This window comes from Capra hircus, chromosome 24, assembly GCF_001704415.2.
Source record: "Capra hircus breed San Clemente chromosome 24, ASM170441v1, whole genome shotgun sequence".
Taxonomy (NCBI): Eukaryota; Metazoa; Chordata; class Mammalia; order Artiodactyla; family Bovidae; genus Capra; species Capra hircus.
The window spans coordinates 8,290,089-8,313,738 of record NC_030831.1 but is presented as its reverse complement, the minus strand read 5'-3'; the positions used below and the strand labels follow the sequence as shown (position 1 = coordinate 8,313,738).

Genomic DNA, 23,650 nt, shown 5'->3' with positions numbered 1-23,650 from the left:
ATCTTTATCTTAAGTTATTTCCTGTTAATTTTTATGAACACTTATTATGGTTTTCTTTCTACTGGACTTTTGTTTTCATAATTTATTTTATTGAAGTATAGTTGACTTACAGTGTTGCATTACTGCTGCTGTAACAAATCACTACAAACTTAGTGATTCAAAGCAGATCTCCTCTTACCATCCAAAAATGCATCTTCAGGGCTAAAATCAGGTGTCAACAGGACTGAGTCCCTCCAGAAGGCTCTAGGGGGAACCTGCTTCCTTTTCTTCTCATTTTCTAGAGATGCCTCTGTTCCTGACTGTGGCCTGTCCCTGGTATCGGCCTGTGTGCCTTCTGTTGTCACATCGACTACTGACTCTGACTCCCCTCGTCTGTCTTTTTATTTATTTTATTGAAGGATAATTGCTTTACAGAATTCTGCTGTTTTCTGTCAAACCTCAGCATGAATCAGCCATAGGTATACATATATCCCCTCCCTCCTGATCCCCCTCCCCATCCCACCCCTCCAGGTTGACACAGAGCCCCTGTTTGAGTTTCCTGAGCCACACAGCACGTCCCCGTTGGTCTCCTGGCCTTTCTGATCATCTCCTTTTTCTCTCCATTGTTGACCCTTATGCTCTTTCTCTTATACAAATGAAAGGAGTTGTTTGGCTATTGGGTCTATAAATCTCAAAACACAAGTCTACTTGTTTTATTTAAATAATTTATTTCTCTAAATTATGAGCAAAAGCAATAGCCTTATCTCTCCGGAGAGTTTGTGCAGAGCCATTTTCATATAAAAGGGCTGCACGGAGGACTTAGAGAAAGCCTGATTTATTGAATGAAATTAAACATTTTCCACAGGAAAGTATTTTCTCTGAACATTTGTGGCTTTGTGCAATTGCAGGCCTCTCAGTGTGGGTAGAGAGAAGGTTGGAAACTTGGTTATAAAGCATTGCTTAGCTAAGTGTGCATGGCTTTAAGAAAAAAACTGTGTGGGAGTGAGCATTCCCCACTGAGGGTGAGTCAGTGATCTCTCTTTTTATTCCCCCATGGGGGCCTGTAAAATAGAAAAAGAACTTCTGATTCCATCTACAATTTTGGTGACTAACCATTAAGGGTTTAACTTAATATCTGTATGTTCTCTAGAGACAAGAAATGCTGTATGAGTACTAAATTATATTTGTAACTTATGGTTTAGCTCTAGGGTTTAAATAGTCATATTTGCAATTCTTTGGAAATATTTAAATATCACAGAGTCAGGATATGTTACAATAGATATTATAATATATTGCCAACTATTACAAAACTTTATTATGTGTAGATTGAATGGGTGATTAGCACCTGCTATTAAGGAGACATTTTTATTCAGCCTATGTCATAAGAACTAATTTGTATCTGCATATGAGTTACATTAGAGATATACTCAGGATGAACACATACAAATCCATACATAAAGGTGATATAAATGTAAGTATATCCTTACTGACTAGGTCCTACAGTTTTTCTCTGCAACTTTTCTGATACATTTGAACACCAATGCAGAGACCTTATTTTTGCCAGATAGAATATCTTGATATTTTTTCCTTGTTACATTCTCCTTGATTTGGTTCTCTGACTAAAAGGAAATAATTACCTGTCACCACTATTGTTTACTCACTCAGTCATGTCTGACTCCTGTTTTTTCTCCTGGACTGTAGCCTGTCAGGCTCTTCTGTCCATGGGATTTCCCAGGCAAGAACACTCGAGTGGGTTGCCATTTCCTTCTCCAGGGGATCCTTCCGACCCAGGGATTGAACTGGCATCTCCTGCGTTGCAGGCAGATTCTTTTCTGCTGAGCCACCTGGAAAGCCCACTGTAAGCAACAGAGCCACTGTATGTCCGTTCCTCTCACTCATTGTTTTCATTCTTGCAGGTGCTGAATGGTTATTGGCCGCTATGCTTATGCCAAATCAAGTAAAAAATATATTGACATAACCTGAGGGAGATGATCCGAGGCACCCCTTTAGATTAGCTCAGAAGCCTTCTGATTGGACTCTTCATATTCATTTCGGCTTCTTCTATTTCTTTTCACGTGGCCTGGGACCAGCTGTGTATAAACCTCTTCAGATTTGATAGACACCACCTAATTGCTTCTGACTTGCCTCAAACCATCTGAGAGAGAACCTCTTTCTTTTCCCCTGCACTGTACAATCCAGCCTGCAGACAGTCTAGAATCATAAACACATTTTGTTGTTTGCTTCATCAGTCAATGAGACATTGTAAATATATTCGTCTGTTCCTACCTACACTCATTTATCATTTAGTGAGCACCTTCCTTGTTTCAGACACTATACTCTTCAGATAATCGATGGACTATACAGTTAAAAGGGAGAGACCACAGAGAGAAAAAGCCGTATCCTAATAATCCTGATGATGTATCTGCGAGACATTTTTTTTTTTCTTTTGTAGAATGAGTCAATTTAAAAATGACTAAAAGCCTAGTACCTTTTGATGTGCACTAAAACTGCCAGTGAATTAAGTCAAAATTTTTTAAAGATGTCAGTTGGTTTCACTTAATGTTATTGTGCTAGACTATTGGTAAGAATGGGGCTTCCCAGGTGGCTCAGCAGTAAAGAATCTGCCTGCCATTGCAGGAGAAGCAGGAGACGTGGGTTCAATCCCTGGGCTGGGAAGATCCTCTGGAGAAGAAAATGGCAACCTGCTCCAGTATTCTTGCCTGGAGAATCCCATGGACAGGGGAGCCTGGTGGGCTACAGTCCAAGATGTCACAAAGAGTCAGACACGATTGAGCACGCATTCATGCATTAGTCAGGACAGAACATGACAACTGCCCAGATCTCTGCAGCGGATACAAGCCTACTTTTTGCTCATTTCTTAATCCAGTGAAGTCAGGAGGCTCTCCTTGGTGTGTCTTCTCCATGTAGTGACTCAGAAATCTGTAATTGTCAGCTTTTTAGCTTCATCATTTTATAGCCCTTCAGTTCCAGGTACTTAGGTAAGGAAATTCCCATGGGGTGTCTCCTTTTTAGAGCTAGAAGAGATGGAAACCACGTCCTTCCACATTTTAGCAGCCAGGCTTTAGTCTCGGTGTCCCACTGAAAGGCAAGGCTTAATAAAATAACTATTTTTATTAATCTAATATAGATATCAGTTCATTTCCAATTTTGAATATTCCCAAGGTGTTCTTTTTTTAATTTTCTTTAGTTCTGTAATATTCGGCTTGTTTTCTAATATGCTAATTATTCATTAATCTATTTTTTGTATTTTTGTTGTAATAGAGTATTTTTATCCTTAATAATTCATTCCTTCAATTTTTCTCAGATAATTTGGTATGCTGTATCCAACAGTTTGAATTGATTTCTTTTTATATACAAAGATATATATATACACACACCTTTCTATGTGTACATGTATATGTGTATGTCTTTTTGTAGTTAAATTAAGATCATGTATTTCTGTTAGTAACAGCTTTGACTATCTATTTAAAGTTTGTGTTGTATTTCATTATTTCCCAAATTTCACAGTAAGAGCTCCAGTTTTCTGTTGACCTGACAACTAATTAATTTTCACCTTCCCACCTGACTAAATTGTTTCTTCTCTACATATATAGATGCATTAAATATGTGTTGACTGTGTGTGTTAGTTGCTCAGTCATGTCTGACTCTTTGCAACACCATGGACTGTAGCCCACTAGGTTTCTCTGTCCATGGGATTCTCCAGGCAAGAATACTGAATTGGATTGACATTTCCTCCTCCAGGGAATCTTCCTAATTCAGGGATCGAACTCAGGTCTCCTGCCTTCCAGGCAGCTTCTTTGCTGTCTGAGCCACCAGGGACTACCTAGTAGGATAAAAGAATCTTAAGTAAATTCAAAAACAGGTACAAGTTGCAACATGCAATAAAAACTATAAAGGAAATGAACGATAAGTGAAAATAATACTGTGAGTCATTATTCACATTTGGGTAATCAAGAAAGCATTTCAGAGTAAATCATATTTAAACTGGGACCTGAATGATAATTAGGAGGCACATGAGTATGGAGTTGCAAAAGCTCTTTGTAGGCAAAAGGAAAAGCATCTCTGAATACTCTGAGGCAGGAAAGGATTGATGAATTCCAAGAACTGTGAAAAAATAAATTCCCAAAGAACATCCTGTCTGAGTTCTTTCATCAAGAAAATGTGGATGGAAAACCCTGTCTCTGCCTAAAATTAAATTGATTTTGCCCTGCCTGTCACATATTAGTTTAGCTGGATTTAGAATTCTAGGTTACTCAGCAACTGAAGACATTATTGTATTTATTGTAATAAAGTTTCTTGTTGCTGCAGATTATGTCTACTGTTCATTTCTTTATATGGTTTTATTTCCCACTATCTATCTGTGCTTTAATAATCTCTCCTAGTTTTTTTTTTCCTCAGTTCGTTTACAGTATGACTAACTTTGAATATATTTTTATATTTTAATTTTGCTCAAATTTTTTGTGCAAATTAATTTTTGTGCAAATTTTTCTGGTCATTTTTCCCCCCGTAACCTAGCATTGAGAGGTTGCCCTGTCAACAAAAAAAGGCAAAATTTCACTTGGAGAAAACCACTTTTATCTTGGTTCCTTTACTTCCTGTTTGCTTCCCAGCAAGATTCAACAGATATTTTGGGATTATAATACATAAAGCTTAAGAACAAAGTCCACATATGAGCTAAGGGTGACCAAGCAGAAAGATGAAAAGAACCCAACCTCTGGTGGCAATCACTGAGTCGTTCTGTTCCCCCTGCATTACTGACACCTCGCCTTACTATTTCATTTGCTAATTAACTAACATAGCCTAGCCAGTTGGTCTTCCTAACCTGTTATATTTAATGTTTCACAAATGACTTACACCTATTGTGTCATTTAAAGGTTACAATTCTGTGAAATTTCTATTGTATGCATTTTATAGATGAGGAAACTAGGATTTAAAAAGAAGTCAAAGTTCATGAAGCTTTTTTATATTTTCAAAAAAAATTGAGTATTATTGGGAATATTGACATAACTAAGAGACTAGTAGATGCTCAGCAAACTTTTTTTTTTTGATCAGTTGCTTAGTTACCTGTCATACTGAATGAGCACAAATGGCATTGAATTCACACAAATTCCAAAGTTTGATTTTCAACCTGTGGACCTCACACACACACATCTACACATACAAAAGACGGATGTCACATGTAGCTACTGTATTGTGGCTTTGCACCCTTTTTGCATAACTTTCTCAGGAAAGTTTCCATCATCTATTTTCCATTCATGGTATTTGTACTATATTTCTTTTTTTGTAGAAAGAGTAGTTTTTATTGAGATATAATTGACTTAATAATTTCACAAAAGTTTAAGGTGTACAATGTGTTGATTTTATGGATTTACATATTGCAATATGATTACCACCATAGTGTTAACACCAACATTATATTACATCATTGTTTAGTTTTTGTGGTGAGAAAAGTTAATATCTAGTCTCTTAGCAACCTTGAAGTATATAATACAGTGTTTTGACTATAATCATATCTCCCGAAGTGACAGCCATAGGAAAATGAGTGTTGGCATTTGTGCCACCCGGAAGGAAGATTCTGAGACAGATAACAAAATGTAGGAAGTTTATTAGGGAGTACAACACCTATGGAGAAAGAGACCAGGTGGCAAAGGGCAGAGAGAGAGAACTAGGACCAGGGTAAAGTGATAACAGTAGTACCTCTGAAGCTGGGATAGATCTTGGGTGGTGTTTGTTTGTCACTAACTTGTGTCTGACTCTTTGCAACCCCATGGACTGCCATATGCTTGTCCTTCACTATCTCCCAGAGTTTCCTCAAACTCTTGTCCATTGAGTCAGTGATGCCATGAACTGTCATCCATCAGGCTCCTCTGTCCATGGGATTTCCCAGGCAAGAATACTGGAGTGGGTTGCTGTTCCCTTCTCCAGGAGACCTTCCCGACCCAGGGATCAAACCTGGGTCTCCTGCATTGCAGGTGGATTCTTTACCATCTGAGTTAATGGGAAGTGCATAGATTTTTGGAGCTATCGCAAATTGGGGTGAGAAGAGTAGCTCCTTCATGCTTCAAGTGACCAGGCTGCCCCGGAAAGGGGGTGTGGCTTAGCAAGGAGGTTTCTTACAGCCAAGGGGAAAGGGCAGCGATTAGACATTTCCAGTAACTGATGGAATCCATCCTCCTCCCTGAAGGCAGCCCTGGAGGGCCCAGGACAGTATCCTCTCACACAGGTCTTTCCTGCGTATCAACCACCTTTCATAAATCATTCCCTCCTATCCACTTATTGGTTTATCTCTTAGTACTTGTCACAATGGGAAAATTTGCTTGTTTGATTGTCTCTATTATTTCTGCTGGATTCTAACATCTGTGAGGTTAAAGATTGTGTCTTCCTTGTTTACTTTCATGCTAGTCGTTTGCACATAGTAGACAGTAAATGCTCATTGAATGAATGACTGATATTGTGTCAATTCTACAGAAACCACTAAAACCACTCTATTTACATTTAACATATAAGATATTAAGTGGGCCCTCTAAAGATGCCACTTAAGACCACAAAAATGTTCTCATTTTAAACGTGTTATCGGTCACCAAGTACCATACATGTTTATGGATAGCACTGAATTCTGCAGAAATATACATTCCTTTGATTTCTGTACTACTTGAGGTCAGAATTGAAGATATAAATAGATGCTGACATTTATCCTAATAAGCAGGTGGTGCAAGATATTTTTATAATGTACTTAATTTGGATGAGCATGTCGATTCTTTATTCAAGTAGATGGATTTGATTGTAATAACCATCCAATGTGTCTGAGTCAACTTTTGAGAAGAGAGAATCTGCTCTTGTTGGTAGCATTATTACTCACAGCTGGAGTCTAACAAGGCTATCAACAGACCATGAGCAAGTTATTTCCAATTTTCTAAGTGCTTCTCTCTTTTAAATATAGTTGAATCATATACTGTTAATTTCAAGTTCTCTACATATCAATACACTATTGTTATGCATGTTTGAAATTACAGATGCCAAAAATCTTCTAATTTTCTATGATTATTTTTAAAAATTGAACAAAATAACAATTTAAAATTTTGCCAATGTCATTTTGTTTTTCCTTCAAATTGATGCATGCAAATGAGCTTATTTGGTACATTTTACCAGCCTTTCACTTGTTATTTAATATTATAAGAAAATGCATTTTAATTCTGTCAGCTTGGCACACTCAAAATCAGTTAAACTTTAGGGACTTCCCTGGAGGTACAATGGTTAGAACTTTACCTTCTAATGCAGCAGGCGTGGGTACCCTAGTCAGGGAACTAAGATCCCACATACCTCATGGCCAAAAAAACAAAACATAAACAGAAGCAATATTGTAACAGATTCAATAAAGACTTTATAAATGGTCCACACTAAAAAGAAAATCTTAAAAAATAAAATCAGTTAAACTTCAACATTTCATGTATTCAGTTCAGTCACTCAGTCGTGTCTGACTCTTTGCGACCCCATGAACCGCAGCGCACCAGGCATCCCTGTCTATCACCAACCCCCGGAGTCCACCCAAACCCACGTTCGTCCAGTCAATGATGCCATCCAACCATCTCATCCTCTGTCGTCCCCGTCTCCTCCTGCCCCCAATCCCTCCCAGCATCAGAGTCTTTTCCAGTGAGTCAACTCTTCGCATGAGGTGGCCAAAGTACTGGAGTTTCAGCTTTAGCATCAGTCCTTCCAATGAACACCCAGGACTGATCTCCCTTAGGAAGGAATGGTTGGATCTCCTTGCAGTCCAAGGGACTCACAAGAGTCTTCTCCAACACCACAGTTCAAAAGCATTGATTCGTTGGCACTTAGCTTTCTTCATGGTCCAACTCTCACATCCATACATGACCACTGGAAAAACCATAGCCTTGACTAGACGGACCTTTGTTGGCAAAGAAATGTCTTTGCTTTTGAATATGCTGTCTAGGTTGGTCATAACTTTCCTTCCAAGGAGTAAGCGTCTTTTCATTTCATGGCTGCAATCACCATCTGCAGTGATTTTGGAGCCCAGAAAAATAATCAGCCACTGTTTCCACTGTTTCCCCATCTATCTGCCATGAAGTGATGGGACCAGATGCTATGATCTTAGTTATCTGAATGTTGAGTTTTAAGCCAGCTTTTTCACTCTCCTCTTTCACTTTCATCAAGAGGCTCTTTAGTTCCTCTTCACTTTCTGCCATAAGGGTGGTGTCATCTGCATATCTGAGGTTATTGATATTTCTCCCAGCAATCTTGATTCCAGCTTGTGCTTCCAGCCCAGCGTTTCTCATGATGTACTCTACATATAAGTTAAATAAGCAGGGTGACAATATAGAGCCTTGATGTACTCCTTTTCCTATTTGGAACCAGTCTGTTGTTCCATGTCCAGCTCTAACTGTTGCCTCCTGACCTGCATACAGGTTTCTCAAGAGGCAGGTCAGGTGGTCTGGTATTCCCATCTCTTTCAGAATTTTCCACACTTTATTGTGATCCACACAGTCAAAGGCTTTGGCATAGTCATGTATTAACTGCAATATTAATGCTAGGTAGAAAGCACTATGGGCTTGTCTGGTGACTCAGCTGGTAAAGAATCAGCCTGGCATGCAGGAGACTTGGGTTTGATCCCTGGGTTGGGAAGAGCCCCTGGCTCTTTCCTGGTTCTTCTCCCCTGGTTCTTCTCAGTGGGAATGGCTACCCACTCCAGTATTCTTGCCTGGAAAGTTCCATGGAAAAGAGGAGCCTGGCATGCTATAATCCATGGGGTTGCAAAGAGTCTGACATTACTGAGCAACTAACACTTCACTTTCAGAAAGCAATATATCCTTACTTATAAGGGCAGAAACTAATATACGATTTTATAAGCCATTTTTAAACTTGCTATCAAATTTTTCACACTGTTGGAAATAGAGTCAATCTATCTGAGTAATTAATGTTACCCTATCAAAAATATATGTATACAGACATATTGTGTATACTTATTTTCTGTATTGAGACCCAACATTATTAATCATGTTGACTTATAAAATGATCATGAATTATTTACTGTTCAGTTTTATAGCTTTGGCTTTATGGAGGATTACATACTGACAAATATTCTCTAGTATTATATATTTTTGCATATGTTTAATTTCTATTCAGAATTTTCCTTGCCAACATAAAATATGAACATATCACATCAGGTTTTTATGTATTTCTACCTTTAAAAATACATCAGAATAAGCTTGCTCTAAAAGTCCATATGGATCTTTATTAGTGACTTATTCTTTTAATATGCAAATTATTTACTTTAAAAATGAATATCCATTTGGATGCCTTCCAGCTGAAGGCCTGTCAGCAACCACAGGGGAAACTGAGATTTCAGATAAAAGCATCAAACACAACATATGCATGGGATTATATGGTTTGTGATCCTGAGTGCCTTTGCTGGAATGAATATACAGAGAGAACTGGTAGTGGGAGAATCTCATCTCAAGAAAAAAAAAATAGTATGAGTCTATAGCAACAAAGGTCGTAGCTTTGAAAATTACAGAAGAAATCAGTTTCTCTCCAGAAAGTAAAATGGGGGAGGTGATGAATTAATGGAATTAAATGTCAAAGAATTTGTGAAGTCTTAGCAGATAAGGACTGACAACAAGATTAAAGCCAAGCAGCTGAGATACTATTTTGAAACAATGAAAAGAGCAGGGAATTGTTACAACTAGTTTAGTCATAGGCCATTTGCATAGCCTCTCAGAAACTGAATAGGGGAAATATGAAATGAGAAAGTATGTGAAGAATTTAGTGATCATAGGTCGGTCAGTTCAGTCTCTCAGTCCTGTCTGACTCTTTGCGACCCCATGGACTACAGCATGCCAGGCTTCCCTGTCCATCACCAGCTCCCAGAGTTTGCTCACACTCATGTCCATTGAGTCAGTGATACCATCCAACCATCTCATCCTCTCATCGCCTTCTCCTCCCGCCTTCAGTCTTTCCTGGCACCAGGGGCTTTTCCAATGAGTTAGTGCTTATCATCAGGTGGCCAAAGTATTGGAGTTTCAGCTTCAGCATCAGTCCTTCCAATGAATATTTAGGACTGATCTCCTTTAGAATGGACTGGTTGTATCTCCTTGCAGTCCCAGGGACTCTTTCCAAAGTCTTCTCCAATACCACAGTTCAAAAGCATCAATTCCTTGGTACTCAGCTTTCTTTATGGTCCAACTCTCACATCCATACATGACTACTGGAAAAACCATAGCCTTGACTAGATGAACCTTTGTTGACAAAGTAATGTCTCCGTTTTTAGTATGCTGTCTGGGTTGGTCATAGCTTTTCTTGCAAGGAGCAAGCATCTTTTAATTTCATGGCTGCAGTAACCATCTGCAGTGATTTTGGAGCCCCAAAATATAAAGTCTGTCACTGTTTCCATTGTTTCCCCATCTATTTGCCATGAAATGATGGCTGCAGATGCCATGATCCTAGTTTTCTGAATGTTGAGCTTTAAGCCAACGTTTTTACTCTCCTCTTTCACTTTCCTCAAGAGGATCTTTAGTTCCTCCTTGCTTTCTGCCATAAGGGTGGTGTCATCTGCATATCTGAGGTTATTGATATTTCTCCTGGCAATCTTGATTCCAGCTTTTGCTTCATCCAGGCCAGCGTTTCTCATGATGTACTCTGCATAGAAGTTAAATAAGCAGGGTGACAATATACAGCCTTGACGTACTCCTTTCCCAATTTGGAACCAGTCTTTTCTTCCATGTCCAGTTCTAACTGTTGCCTCTTGACCTGCATACAGATTTCTCGGGAGGTAGGTAAAGTCTTTCACCCTACATAAATATTCTAGGAATTAGGTTTTCCAAGTGAAGTAATGGTAAAGAATCCACCTGCTAATGCAGGGGATGCAAGAGGCTAGGATTCAATCCCTAGGTGGGAAAGATCTCCTGGAGGACGAAATGGCAACCCACTCCAGGATTCTTGCCTGGAAAATTCCATGGATAGAGAATCTTGGTGGGTTATAGTCCATGGAATCACAAAGTGAGACTTGACTGAACATAACGTCATACTAAACTGATTTTTTATGTTTGTATTTTTAAACTGATTTTTTAAAAATATCTTTAATAATGAAATATTTTTCTCCCAAAGTGAAATTCCTTTTTCATCTTTTATAGAACAGAAAGTAAAATGTATCTTATGAACATAATTTAAATATTTTGACTGTGGATACCATTTGATATATTTTCTCGTAACGAAATGTGCCCAGGCCAGGCCAGTTTCACTCGACCTCAGCTGCAAGCAGGATTCTCCTACTGGCCCAGACTATTGTACCTCCAGGCATGTATCTTCCTTCTAAGTGCTAAAAATTCTACATCGCCTCTTCCCATCTGAGGAGTCTGCTCACATTTCATTGCTCACTTACGTTTTGTCTACTTTTATAAAACAATTACTGTTAAGAGTAAAGCTCACTACAATTGGCATATACTAGCAGTCCTCAAACTTTGTGTTGAGTCATAAACATCTGGAGGCCTTGTCACCCAGTGTTGCTGGGTCCCAAGTCCTGAGCTTCCATTAATAATTAAGTAAATCTTGGCTGGAGTTCCCCTGTTGCAGGCTTGGGGACCACTCACAGGGAATAGACATTGACTAACACACCCACCTCCTGGGCCTGAGAATAAGGTGACCTTCCCTGAGCAAATGGCCTCACAGTGGAGCATGAAGGGCACGGATCTACCTACAAAGATGACACACGCTTGGGGGGAATTTGTATTGCCAAACAGCAGTTTTTCTTTCCTTTCTTCCTATATGCACATCTCAAAGGTTGTTTATATTTACTTGTGCATGCTAAGTCACTTCAGTTCTGTTTGACTCTTTGCAACCCCCGGACTGTAGACCACCAGGCTCCTCTGTCCATGGAATTTTCCAAGCAAGAATACTGGATCGGTTTGCCGTTTCTTCCTCCAGGGGATCTTCCTGACCCAGGGATTGAACCCATATCTCTTAAGTCTCCTGCATTGGCAGGGAGATTCTTTACCGCTAGTGCCACCTGAGAAGCCACTTATGTTTACTTAATTCCATTTAAACCAAATTAAGTGAACTGTACAAGCCTAAAGCCACAGCATGGATGGAGAAATAGTTTTACTAAATTGCAAAGGTTTTTAGGTAGTTGCAACTAGATGCATAATTCCTGAGAAAAAGCCATCCTTTTACAAATTTGTGACAACCCTTCCATTAAGCTCTGCATTATTTTTGTGGCAGATTCTTTATGTTTGTGACAGATCAAGAAAATCTTTCATTAAATGCTCCATTTTCATTCCAGATAATAGAACTGTGTTCCTTGTTGCATATCTCAATGTGAAAGCATCAGGTATATAATTTGGCATTGGGAAATGGTATTCTGAAGGGGAGAAAGGATAAGTCTGTGTGCATTCTATTAATAAATGTGGTTTGGGGTATCATTTGATAAAACACTGCTGTGAAGCCATAAACTGAACTGTTACAGTGAGGCAGGGGAAGGGATCGTGGGTCTGCCTGTCAGCAGGTGTCTAGCTACCTGTCTGGGTCTGTTTCCAGCTGCTATCAGCATTGCTGAGGTTTAAATATCACTGGTTGTGATTCTGACTCCTGTGAGGGGCCAGGCTTTGCAGGACAGCAGCAAGATTCCAGGAGTCTCTCAGCTGTCTGATAGTCACATTTTCAGGGGACACTGGAAGGTGTGATGGGTAACTGGTTGTCATGGAGCCCTTCTCTGCCTTTTCCTTGGAGTGGTCAGTACTTTCTCCCCAGGTCCTGCCCTGCAGTCCACACCTTCTTCCCACCTCAGCAGGACTTTCACCTGTTCTAACTGAAGTTCTGAATCTCATAGAGGCTGAGAGGCCACCAGTAATAAATGGTATGATAACACAGCTCACTTCACATCAGCTTTTCTTCCCTGTGGTAACATGTGCTTCACATTCTTTTGTGTTTTCCTTCACGTAATAGAGTATTTGGAGATATCATGTCCATATACAGAAGGCTGTCATATTATATTTAATGGCTTAATGGCATCTTATTTAATCAGCTCTATATGATGGTATGACATTCGTTTCTAATCATTCACTGTTAACATAAAAAGAATGCTGTACTCCATATCCGCATGGACACAGCATTTCACCCAACCATGTTGTCTATCTGTAGAACACATTCCTGGAAGCAGAATGGCTGGGTTGGGGTTTACATACATTTTTCATTTTAAAGAATTTGGCAACGTGTTTCCATTAATGAATCATGATTTCATGATGTTTTACCAACAGATTATTTTATCACACTTAATCCTGCCAGTCTGAAGACTTGAGGAACAGCATCTTGATGTGTTTCCTTTCATTATACTTTTTTTTTCTTTTTATAATTGTAGACTAAGTGCAGGAGAAGGGGGTGACAGAGGATGAGATGGTTGGATGGCATTACCAACGCAATCGACATGAGGTTGAGCAAACTCTGGAATATGGTGAAGGATAGGGAAGCCTGGCGTGCTGCAGTCCATGGGATCACAAAGAAAGAGTCAGACATGACTGAAACACCTTAGCATGCACTCACATAAGAAATAGTATGGAGAGATCTGTGTGTATTTTCTCTAGATTTCCCGCATGGTATCACCTTACAAAACTATGGTCAGATATTACAATCAGGATATCGACATCAATACAGTCAAGACACAGAACTTTTCATTAAGACAAGGATCCCTGATCTGCCCTCACTACGCCCCCTGCTCACCTGAAACTCCCCTCCCCTCCACCCTTGATGCCCAGCAGCCATGAATCTCTCCTCCACTTCTATAATTTTGTCTTGTTAGTATGTTACAGGAATTGGAAAGGTGTTTCCAGAGTTTTGGATGAGGATGAATGGCTTTCAGTGTTTCAGATATTCTGTATGCTTTCCTGTGAACGCTGACCTTCCATATTTTATATCAAGTTAACTGGTATAGACTTCATACAACTCATTAGTAAGAGACCTGTCCCTTGTTACAGCATTTTCTGTGTAGGACAGACTATTTTATTAGCTATACACACACTGTGTACCTATTATGATTAAATTTATTATTCTGTGATCTCATGATGGTATATAGAAAACCTTTTCCCATTGGCAATTTAAAGAAAGTATCTAAGTTTTTGTCCACGTTTTCCAATACTTTATGGCTTTTCAAAACTATTAAATCTGATTCTTTTTTATAGTAGTAGTAATAGTAGTAGTATATGAGTAAAGGTCTCCAATTGTCCCAAAAATTTTGTCCCAAAAATTTTTGACCATACATTTTTAACTAGTGCCCTCTCATGTGCTTTTCTATGGGTATTAGATATTATTTGTATTTTGTATGCATTATTTTTATAAGTACTATGACAGCATTTTTCAGGAAATTAAAGAAATGTTCTGAGACTTTCCTAAAGTACTATAACATTATGAGGAACTAGAGGTTTATTTTTCTCTTCATAGTATTTTAATAAAGATGTTTTCAACAATAACAATACTGTTAATTTTGCACAGCAAACTTGAGCTAAAAATGAAAAGCTATGTTAATTCCAATCTGAAGCCAATTAATGTAACCTGTTAATTCATTTCTTTACAGTATTGATTATAACAAAGTTGATTAGGAATCAGTCCCTTCATGGTGGATTCACTCTGGTTTCTTCCCAGATGGGTCCCTTACTTCAGATCCCTGAGCCAGATTCACATGCTTTCAGCATGAATACGGCAGCACTCAAACTTTTTTCTTAGAGAAATAATTAAAAGCAGATAGTCTGCTAACTTTTAATACTTAGACTGATTTATCAGATGAACAGTTCTTATTTTTATTACATCTTATTCTTCATTTATGGGTACAAGATTTCTTTTGGAAAGCATACATAAAAACTAAATTTGCATAACATGAAAAATGGGTCATTCACTCAAGTTCATAAAGAGTTGCACTGTAGTTTAGCCATACAGAAATACATCTTCCACCTATCGTTATATGCTAATCATAATATAGAAAATATGGAAAAGACCCTGATGCTAGGAAAGATTGAGGGCAGGATGAGAAGAGGGTGACAGAGGATGAGAGAGTTGGATAGCATCACTGACTCAATGCACAGGAGTTTGAGCCAACTCTAGGAGATGGTGGACAGGGAAGCCTGACGTGCTGCAGTCCATGGGGTCACAAAGAGTTGGACACAACTGGGTGACTGAACAATGACAATCGTAATATTTAACTGCAGAGATGCAGAGTTCCAGATAAAAAGATGCGCATCTGAATTCTTCCTAAAGTGTTCTTCTATTTTTTCAAAAGAAGTTGCCCATCCTCTGATTTTATCAGAGCAAGCTATAAATAATGGGATCCTTGTTTTCTTCTAAAAGGAACTGGTGGACCTTCAGCATGCCTACTGTAAGCTAAGCAGACAGTACCAGGCAAAGACAGCAGAACTGACTCGCGCCAACAACCTCGTGGATCAAAATGAAGCCGAAGTGAAGAAACTGAGACTTCAAGTCGAAGAACTAAAATGGGGACTCAACCAAAAAGAAGACAAGGTACTTTTTAAGTGGAACACATTTTAGATAGATTCAAAATAGCATTTGATAGCATAGCAAAAGCATTTTCTTTTTTACTAGCAAATGGCATTACTTGATATAAAAACTTCACATTTAAAATTTGAAATCAACTAAAAAGCATAAGGAAAGAGGAAAGTATTACATAGGAAACATGCTTGTTTTTTGTGGTGTTGGGCATTTGTTACATGTGCCCTATAGCTTCAAATATGTTTCAGCTTGGGGGTGTGGTTGGGTGGGCGGGGTATCATTGGTATCATTAAAACTTGATGTTTTAATGGAAATCAGATATATAGAGACATCCAGAGGAGCAGTTAATGCTGGAGATATAAATCTGGTGGTGGTCATGTGTTAATACACAATATTTAAAACCACAAGACTGGCTAAGATTATTGAACAAATAATAGATAAAATCCTTAGGACTCTTTGAACAAAAAGTGTTAGTGGCTCAGTTGTGTCCAGCTCTTTGTGACCCCATGGACTGTAGCCAGCCAGGCTCCTCTGTCCATGGAATTCTCCAACAAGAATACTGAAGTGGGTTGTCATTCCCTTCTCCAGGGGATTTTCCCGACCTAGGGATCTAACCCAGGTCTCCCACATTGCAGGCAAATGTGTCTACTAAAATGTAGCCCTTTCACAGTCCCTCCTGTCCTTCCTACACATTCACATAATAAATATCTCCTATTTGTTTTGCAAAAAAAAGTTGGTGTTTTAAGCTTTAATTTTACATCTTGTAGAAATATGATGTATGTTGTGATTATGTTATGATATATATATCCTCTCCAGTGCTTTCTGATAAGAACATAGGCATCTCAGTTATGTCGTGAAACGTCAACTACCTAATGGTCTATGGCATGTTTAAGAATGTGATACCTTAACGGTACACCTGTGACCGGGAGGACTTCAGCTGCAGTTACAAAGAGAGTTTTCTTGAGTGAAACAGTCCCCCTGTCAGTGTGAGCGCATCCATCACCCATGGAGGCAGCTATTTCAGATGGGGTTCCAAGCACTGCATCTGCTCCTGTCGGCCAACTTTCGAGGCAAAAATAATTAGTTCCCTGGTTAAAAAGAATGTTTGCAGATACTGCCAAACAGTTGGAAATTTAAAAAAGAAAATGGAAATTGTTTTTCCAAGGGGTGATTCAATAACAGAGCACAGTCCCCCTTTGAAGATTTAAATTTTTCATCCAATCTGTTGCAGTCAAGCAAACCAGATCTTACCTAATAACATCCATGAAAATAGAATTATTTGACCAGTGTGAGGCTCATATATCACCCCCTGGTCTTACTATAGCTGACTTGTCCATGGGCATTTTATCCTTGATGTCTCTTTTTATGAAGACGTACATGTTCTTTTTAATGATGTACATGGGTGGTAAAGCTGGACTGTGGAAGAATAAGTCAGGAGAGGAATAGAGGCAGTCTCAAGAGAATGGTTTGGGGTTTTTATTTCATTGTCGTCTTTATTCCTGTGAATAGTTTTGATATACATGCATTTGTTACAGAAGGTGGTAAATAAACTTTTGTGGTTGCCAATATCAGCTTTAAGAAGTTGCTTGGGACTGAATCATCAGGAAGGAAACTGTGATAATACGCAGTGTTCCAGGGCTAATGAAGTACTAGTTTCCAGAGATCCGATTCAGCCGTCTAATTGGGGAATGTTAAAAACATCTGTGGTCTTCAGAAGGCTTATATTAGTTGCCCTTCCCTGTAAGAGAATCAGTCTCCCCACATCATCGTCAGTCTTGGGACATGCGACATTTGCTTTGCCCAAGAAGCAGAAGCTCCATGTGCCACACTGTCCAGAGCTTTGTGAACCCAACATGCCTCTTCTCCCATGTGTCTTTTCCTGCTGTGTCTCATGTCATGAGGCCAGCAGGTCCAAAATTGACATCATTCTCTCAGCACGAATTCTGAAACAGGAAGGCTTTGGAGCAGAGCCCTTACGGACCCAGACTGATCCACATGGGTAAAACAAAAATCAATATTTATTGTGGTAAGCCACTGACAGTTTGGAAAACTTAGCTAAGGCTGACTGGTATAGTCCTTCAAACAAAAATAGCCTGTCAAAATTACATGACATTGGCTCTGGTGCTATATGCAGTTGGTAAGAAAGCTTATTGCAGGTGAGAATGAAGACAGCCCATTTTGTGGAGTCTCAAAAGCTTTGGTACATTATTTCCTGTAATGCCTTGGAAAGCAGATGATGGACAGAATGAGCTTGTGGTTTTTAGATGAATAGGTATGTGGCTAATATTTTCGTTTGTTTGTCTGCTACTATTGCCTTTGACAAGTGCCCAAAGGAAAGATGAATTCCGAAAAGACTTGTTGAATTTTCAAAGAGATATGTAAGGCAATACGGAAATTTAAGTGTTGTGTGACTGCCAGGGTCTGATTTTCATTTGCAAATGCTAAGACAGAAAACTGAGCTTGGCTTTGAGCAACGAACATTATTTAAGGTTGAGCTTTTAGGCAAGGGCCAATTTAGTGGTGTGGCTTTCAAGCCTGTTGTTAAAAGCTCTTCATTAAGGTCATTTTCTGTAAATCCTTGAAATTGAATGAAATGGCACAGGGAGGAGACAGATTGTGCCTCTCCCGGAATATCCCACAGATTCAAGGCAGCTACAGGTAGCTCAGAGACAATCAACGCCTCCCAGAGAATTATACATGGGACAGCTGACCTGTGGAATTTACTGAAATCAAAAGAAAAACAAAAAGGCTGCAAGCTTTTGTGAAAAATATGCTGATAAATGAGTTTCCAGCCTGGGATAAAAGAGACTGATTTCTCAAGATTTAAAAGAACATTCAGTTCCTCCAAAGGTTGTGGGCTGAGCAATGCTGTCAACACCAGAACACAGGGAGTAATATCCAGAGCCATATTCAAATATGGACAGAGTGTGTAGTGAGGAAAGACCAACTACAGAACAACGCCAAGGACATTAGAAAAGCAGTGACTCGGCAACTGTTATCAGGAGGCTTGCTCAGCATGCGTTAGGCTTAGTTGCTCAGTTGTGTCTGAGTCTTTGCGACCCCATGGACTGTAGCCTGATATGCTGCTCTGCCCACAGGATTCTCCAGGCAAGAATACTGGAGTGGGTTGCCATTTCCTCCTCCAGGGGATCTCCCCAACCCAGGGATTGAACCCGTGTCTCCTGGGTCTCCTGCATTGGCAGGCAGATTCTTTACCACTGAGCCACCTGGGGAGGCCCAGGCAAAACACAACAGCTTTCCCCATGAGCAAGACATGAGCTTCCTGAAATATCTGCCAAGTTAGATTTTATAAATAGCTTCTATTTCCCTTATCAGTATGAAAGTTTTTATTATAATTTTCTTGCTGTAGTTGCAGTGTAGGATGTTGAGGGTATGAATTACTTTCCTTTTGAGCACATAGATTTCTGGAACAAGAGAAGGCATATTGAGATGTGAAATAGCAGATCTTCGAGGCCTAGGCTGTGGTTGGAAGGCTGCTTGGGTAATTTCTCTTGGGGAAGGAGTGAAAAGGTATGGGTGTGTATTTTATTACTTGTTGCCCCATCTGTGCAAGGAATATAGTTCCCAAGCATAAATGGTGGGCATGTGACTTGTTTGGCAAATGGAATTTGTGGGGCTTTGAAATAGAATCTTTTGGAACTATATAATTCCTTGTGGATAAGTATTTGGACACACTTCATGTTTGAAGCTTAAAAATAGATGTTGAAATACACATTCAAAACATAAAATAGTTCAATGTTCTGCACCTCTACATCCAACCAGTTGATCACCAGAGGTGACTGATCCAAAGCAGGATCAACTTATATGGCTCTGTAATCTGGATTACTTAATTGAAGTTGTCAGTCTTCAATTTTTCTCTGATTAAAGGTCATCCCTCTTTCTGATGACTGGGCATGAAAATATTCCTTATGGAAATAAGATTTTGCATTAGATAGCAGCCAACATTTCTATAATTTGACTTATCATTGAGAAGCAAAGAAAATTCTGTCAGTTTCACTGCTGAGCTTTTTAATTTCACAGTAGCAAATTGTTCAAATTGCAATTAGTTGAGATTAATGTTTAATTGGAACTGTCAAATACAAAGTTCCCAACTCCCACAAGTCAACAAATTTTAAATAAATGAAAATGAGATATTAATCCTCTATACAGTAGAGAAAAATAGATATTTGGAGGCCCATGAGAGAAAACCCAGGGTCTGATTAAAGGAAGGAGCAAATTAAAAAATTCTTTTTTTGAACGAGTTGGTTTTCTTTAAGCAAATTACCCCCCAAATCTAATTTGACATGTGTTTATTAGAAGTTAAACATTCTTTTCTCATCATTTTATTGAAGTCTTTCTGTGAACATATATGATGGCAAAATTTAATTGAGACTTCACTACTGTAAGGCAGAAATAATTACATATATATCCACATTAAAATACTAAAATAACTGACCACTGTAATAAATATGGTGTGAAAAGTAGCCTAATGAATAATAAAATGATGCAGTAAGCAAAGTTAGTAAAGACCAAAAAGGCAGTACCTAAGAAACAAGGAGTATAATATAAACAATTACTCTGACACATCGGTACTTTACACTGTATGACTAGTATTAAGAAGACTGAAGGACTGAGTGAGATGAGGCTTGCCAAGGACTATTTTAAATTTTTCAAAGCAATCCTATATCATATAAAGAAGGAAAAATAAAAGGAAAAAAAATCAGCTAATATCTTACCATCATATCCTGTTACTTCAATGTATATTAACTTCAAATGCCCAGGCAATTTTTATGCAGAGATGTAGTCATCATTTGCAAATAATATACTCAGTCAGTTACCATAGCTTTCTTGCTGCTGTGTACTTTTCATACTTGGTATTTCAATGAAGGGTGTAATATTTATCTCCTTGGATATAAATTATTTAATAAACCAACCCTTCTTTACTGAATCTCATTTGTATTTTTTTTTCAACATAACTTTACCATGACTGTTGTCATGTACAGTTGACCCTTGAACAACATGGGTTTGAACTGTGTGGGTCCACTTACTAGGAAGATATTTTTAAATAGTAAATAGTACAGTACAACCCAGTCCATAGTTGGTTGAAAGTGCAGACATATAGGGCCAACTATAAGTTATAGGATGATTAACTTCCAAGTTCAAGATTCAAAGGTACAGAACTTTTATCCTCTACTGGGAAGAAAAAGTCTTCTAAGTGAGATTACATGACCTGGATAACCACGATGGTGTGATCACTCACCCAGAGCCAGATATCCTGGAATGCAAAGTCAACTGGACCTTAGGAAGCATCAACACAAACAAAGCTAGTGGAGGTGATGGAATTCCAGTTGAGCTTTTTCAAATCCTAAAAGATAATGCTGTGAAAGTGCTGCACTCTATATGTTAGCAAATTTGGAAAACTCAGCAGTGGCTACAGGACTGGAAAAGGTCAGTTTTCATTCCAATCCCAAAGAGAGGCAATGCCAAAGAATGTTCACACCACTGCACAATGGCACTCATCTCACATGCTAGGAAAGTAATGCTTAAAGTTCTCCAAGCCAGGCTTCAGCAATACGTGAACCATGAACTTCCTGATGTTCAAGTTGGATTTAGGAAAGGCAGAGGAACCAGAGGTCAAATTGCCAACATCCGCTGGATCATGGAAAAAGCAAGAGAGCTCCAGAAAAACATCTACTTCTGCTCTATTGACTATGCCAAAGCCTTTGATTGAGTGGATCACAACAAAATGTGGAAAACTCTACCAGATCACCTTTACTTCCCTCCTGAGAAATCTGTATGCAGGTCAAGAAGCAACAGTTAGAAGTGGATGTGGAACAACAGACTGGTTCCAAATCAGGAAAGAAGTATGTCAAGCTGTATATTGTCACCCCGCTTATTTAACTTCTATGCAGAGTACTCATGCAAAATGCCGGGCTGGATGAAGCACATGCTGGAATCAAGACTGCAGGGAGAACATCGCTAACCTCAGATATGCAGATGATACCACCCTATGGCAGAAAACAAAGAGGAGCTAAAGAGCCTCTTGATGAAAGTGAGAGAGGAAATTGGAAAAGTTGGCTTATAGCTCAACATTAAAAAAACTAAGATCATGGCATCTAGTCCCATCACTTCATGGCAAATAGATGAGGAAACAATGGAAACAATGAGAGACAGTGACTGCAGCCATGAAGTTAAAAGACACTTGCCCCTTGCAAGAAAAGCTATGACCAACCTAGACAGCATATTAAAAAGCAGAGACATTACTTTGCCAACAAAGGTCTGTCTAGTCAAAGCTATGGTTTTTGCAGTAGTCATGTATGGATATGAGAGTTGGACTATAAAGAAAGCTGAGCGCCAAAGAATTGATACTTTTGAACTGTAGTGTTGGAGAAGACTCTTATGAGTCCCTTGGACTGTAAGGAGAACCAACCAGTCCATCCTAAAGAAATAAGTCTTGAATATATATTGGAAGGCCTGATGTTGAAGCTGAAACTCCAGTACTTTGGCCACCTGATGGGAAGAACTGACTCATTGGAAAAGACCTGATGTTGGGAAAGATTGAAGATAGGAGGAGAAGGGGACGACAGAGAATGAGATGGTTGAATGGCATCACCGACTCGTTGGACATGAGTTTGAGCAAGTTCTGGGAGCTGTTGATGGATAGGGAAGCCTGGTGTGCTGTGGTCCGCAGGGTCACAGTCAGGCATGACTGAGTGACTGAACTGAATGAACAGAAGTGGGATTATTGAGTTAAAGGATATGAATATAATATGGCTGTTGATACATTCAGAATTACTAATTTTCTTTGCCTCTAAATGACAGGTCAAACTGGAAATATTGGCTGTTATGTAAAATCTTAACTGCGTCTTAACTGTTGCAAAAGTGAGTTCAAATCTCAAGTGATGTATTTATAAAGCTAAAAATGTACTGCTCAGTTTGCCAAGTTGTTAATTGGATTTACTCTCAATTTAAACTGCTTCTTTTTGTTAAACTCCTTCCTTAGTGTGGCCATTATTATTATATATGATATATGTTATTATATTATTCCGTTCAGTTCAGTTGCTCAGTAATGACCAGCTCTTTGCAACCCCCTGGACTGTAGCATGCCAGGCCTCCCTCTCCATCACCAGCTCCTGGAGCTTACTCAAACTCATGTCCGTTGAGTTGGTGATGCCATCCAACCATCTCATCCTCTGCCGTCCCCTTTTCCTCCCACCTTCAGTCTTTCCCAGCACTAGGGGTTTTTGCAATGAGTTAGTTCTTCGCATCAGCTGGCCAAAGTATTAGAGCTTCAGCATTGATCCTTCCAATGAATATTCAGGACTGATTTCCTTTAGGATGGACAGGTTAAATCTCCTTGCAGTCCAAAGGACTCACAAGAGTCTTCTCCAACACCACAGTTCGAAAGCATCGATTCCTTGGCACTCAGCTTTCTTTATAGTCCAACTCTCACATCCATACATGACTACTGGAAAAACCATAGCTTTGACTAGATGGACTTTTGTTGGCAAAGTAATGTCTCTGCTTTTGAATATGCTGTCTAGGTTGGTCATAACTTTTTTCCAAGGAGCAAGTGTCTTTTAATTTCATGGCTGCTGTCCCATCTGCAGTGATTATTCCCTTATTGTAGCTCCATACCTACTCTTGATTTTTCTATATATTTTTAAATAATAGATTCTATTAGTAAGAGGACTTTGAAAATATTCAGTGATTCTTCTGTGTTAAAAGAGATGTAAATCAGGGATCAAGTAGTTCTTAGTCCCTGTGTGTTAGTTGCTCAGTCGTGTCTGACTCTTTGTTATCCCATGGACTGTAGCCTGCCAGATTCCTCTCCATGGAATTCTCCAGGCAGAAATACTGGATTGGGTAGCCATTCGCTTCTCTAGGGGATCTTCCCAACCCAGGGATCAAATCAGTTCTTTCGCATTGCCAGCAGATTCATTACTGTCTGAGCCACCAGAGAAGTCCTAGATACCTACAATTCACAAACGAAGCAGGTGAGAAGGAGCCTATGGTAACTGACAAATAAAAGCTCTGTGGTGAGGGAAAGAAGAATCAGTTAACTTCGAGATGACTTTCATACTTCCAGGAGTTCATGGATTTCTTCATTGAACTAAGACTTGGTGTAAGTACTCAGCTATAGATCAAA

General features: G+C 39.1%; 1 protein-coding gene across 1 annotated transcript in view; it reads left to right on the top strand.

Moving 5' to 3' along the window:
* The window catches only part of CCDC102B (coiled-coil domain containing 102B), a 257,611-nt gene that overhangs the window by 209,953 nt on the left and 24,008 nt on the right, over window positions 1-23,650 (top strand). The window contains exon 7 of the mRNA XM_005696959.3: window positions 15,343-15,513. Within this exon, the coding sequence (XP_005697016.1) occupies window positions 15,343-15,513 (171 nt within the window). The remainder of the gene's footprint in view (window positions 1-15,342; window positions 15,514-23,650) is intronic.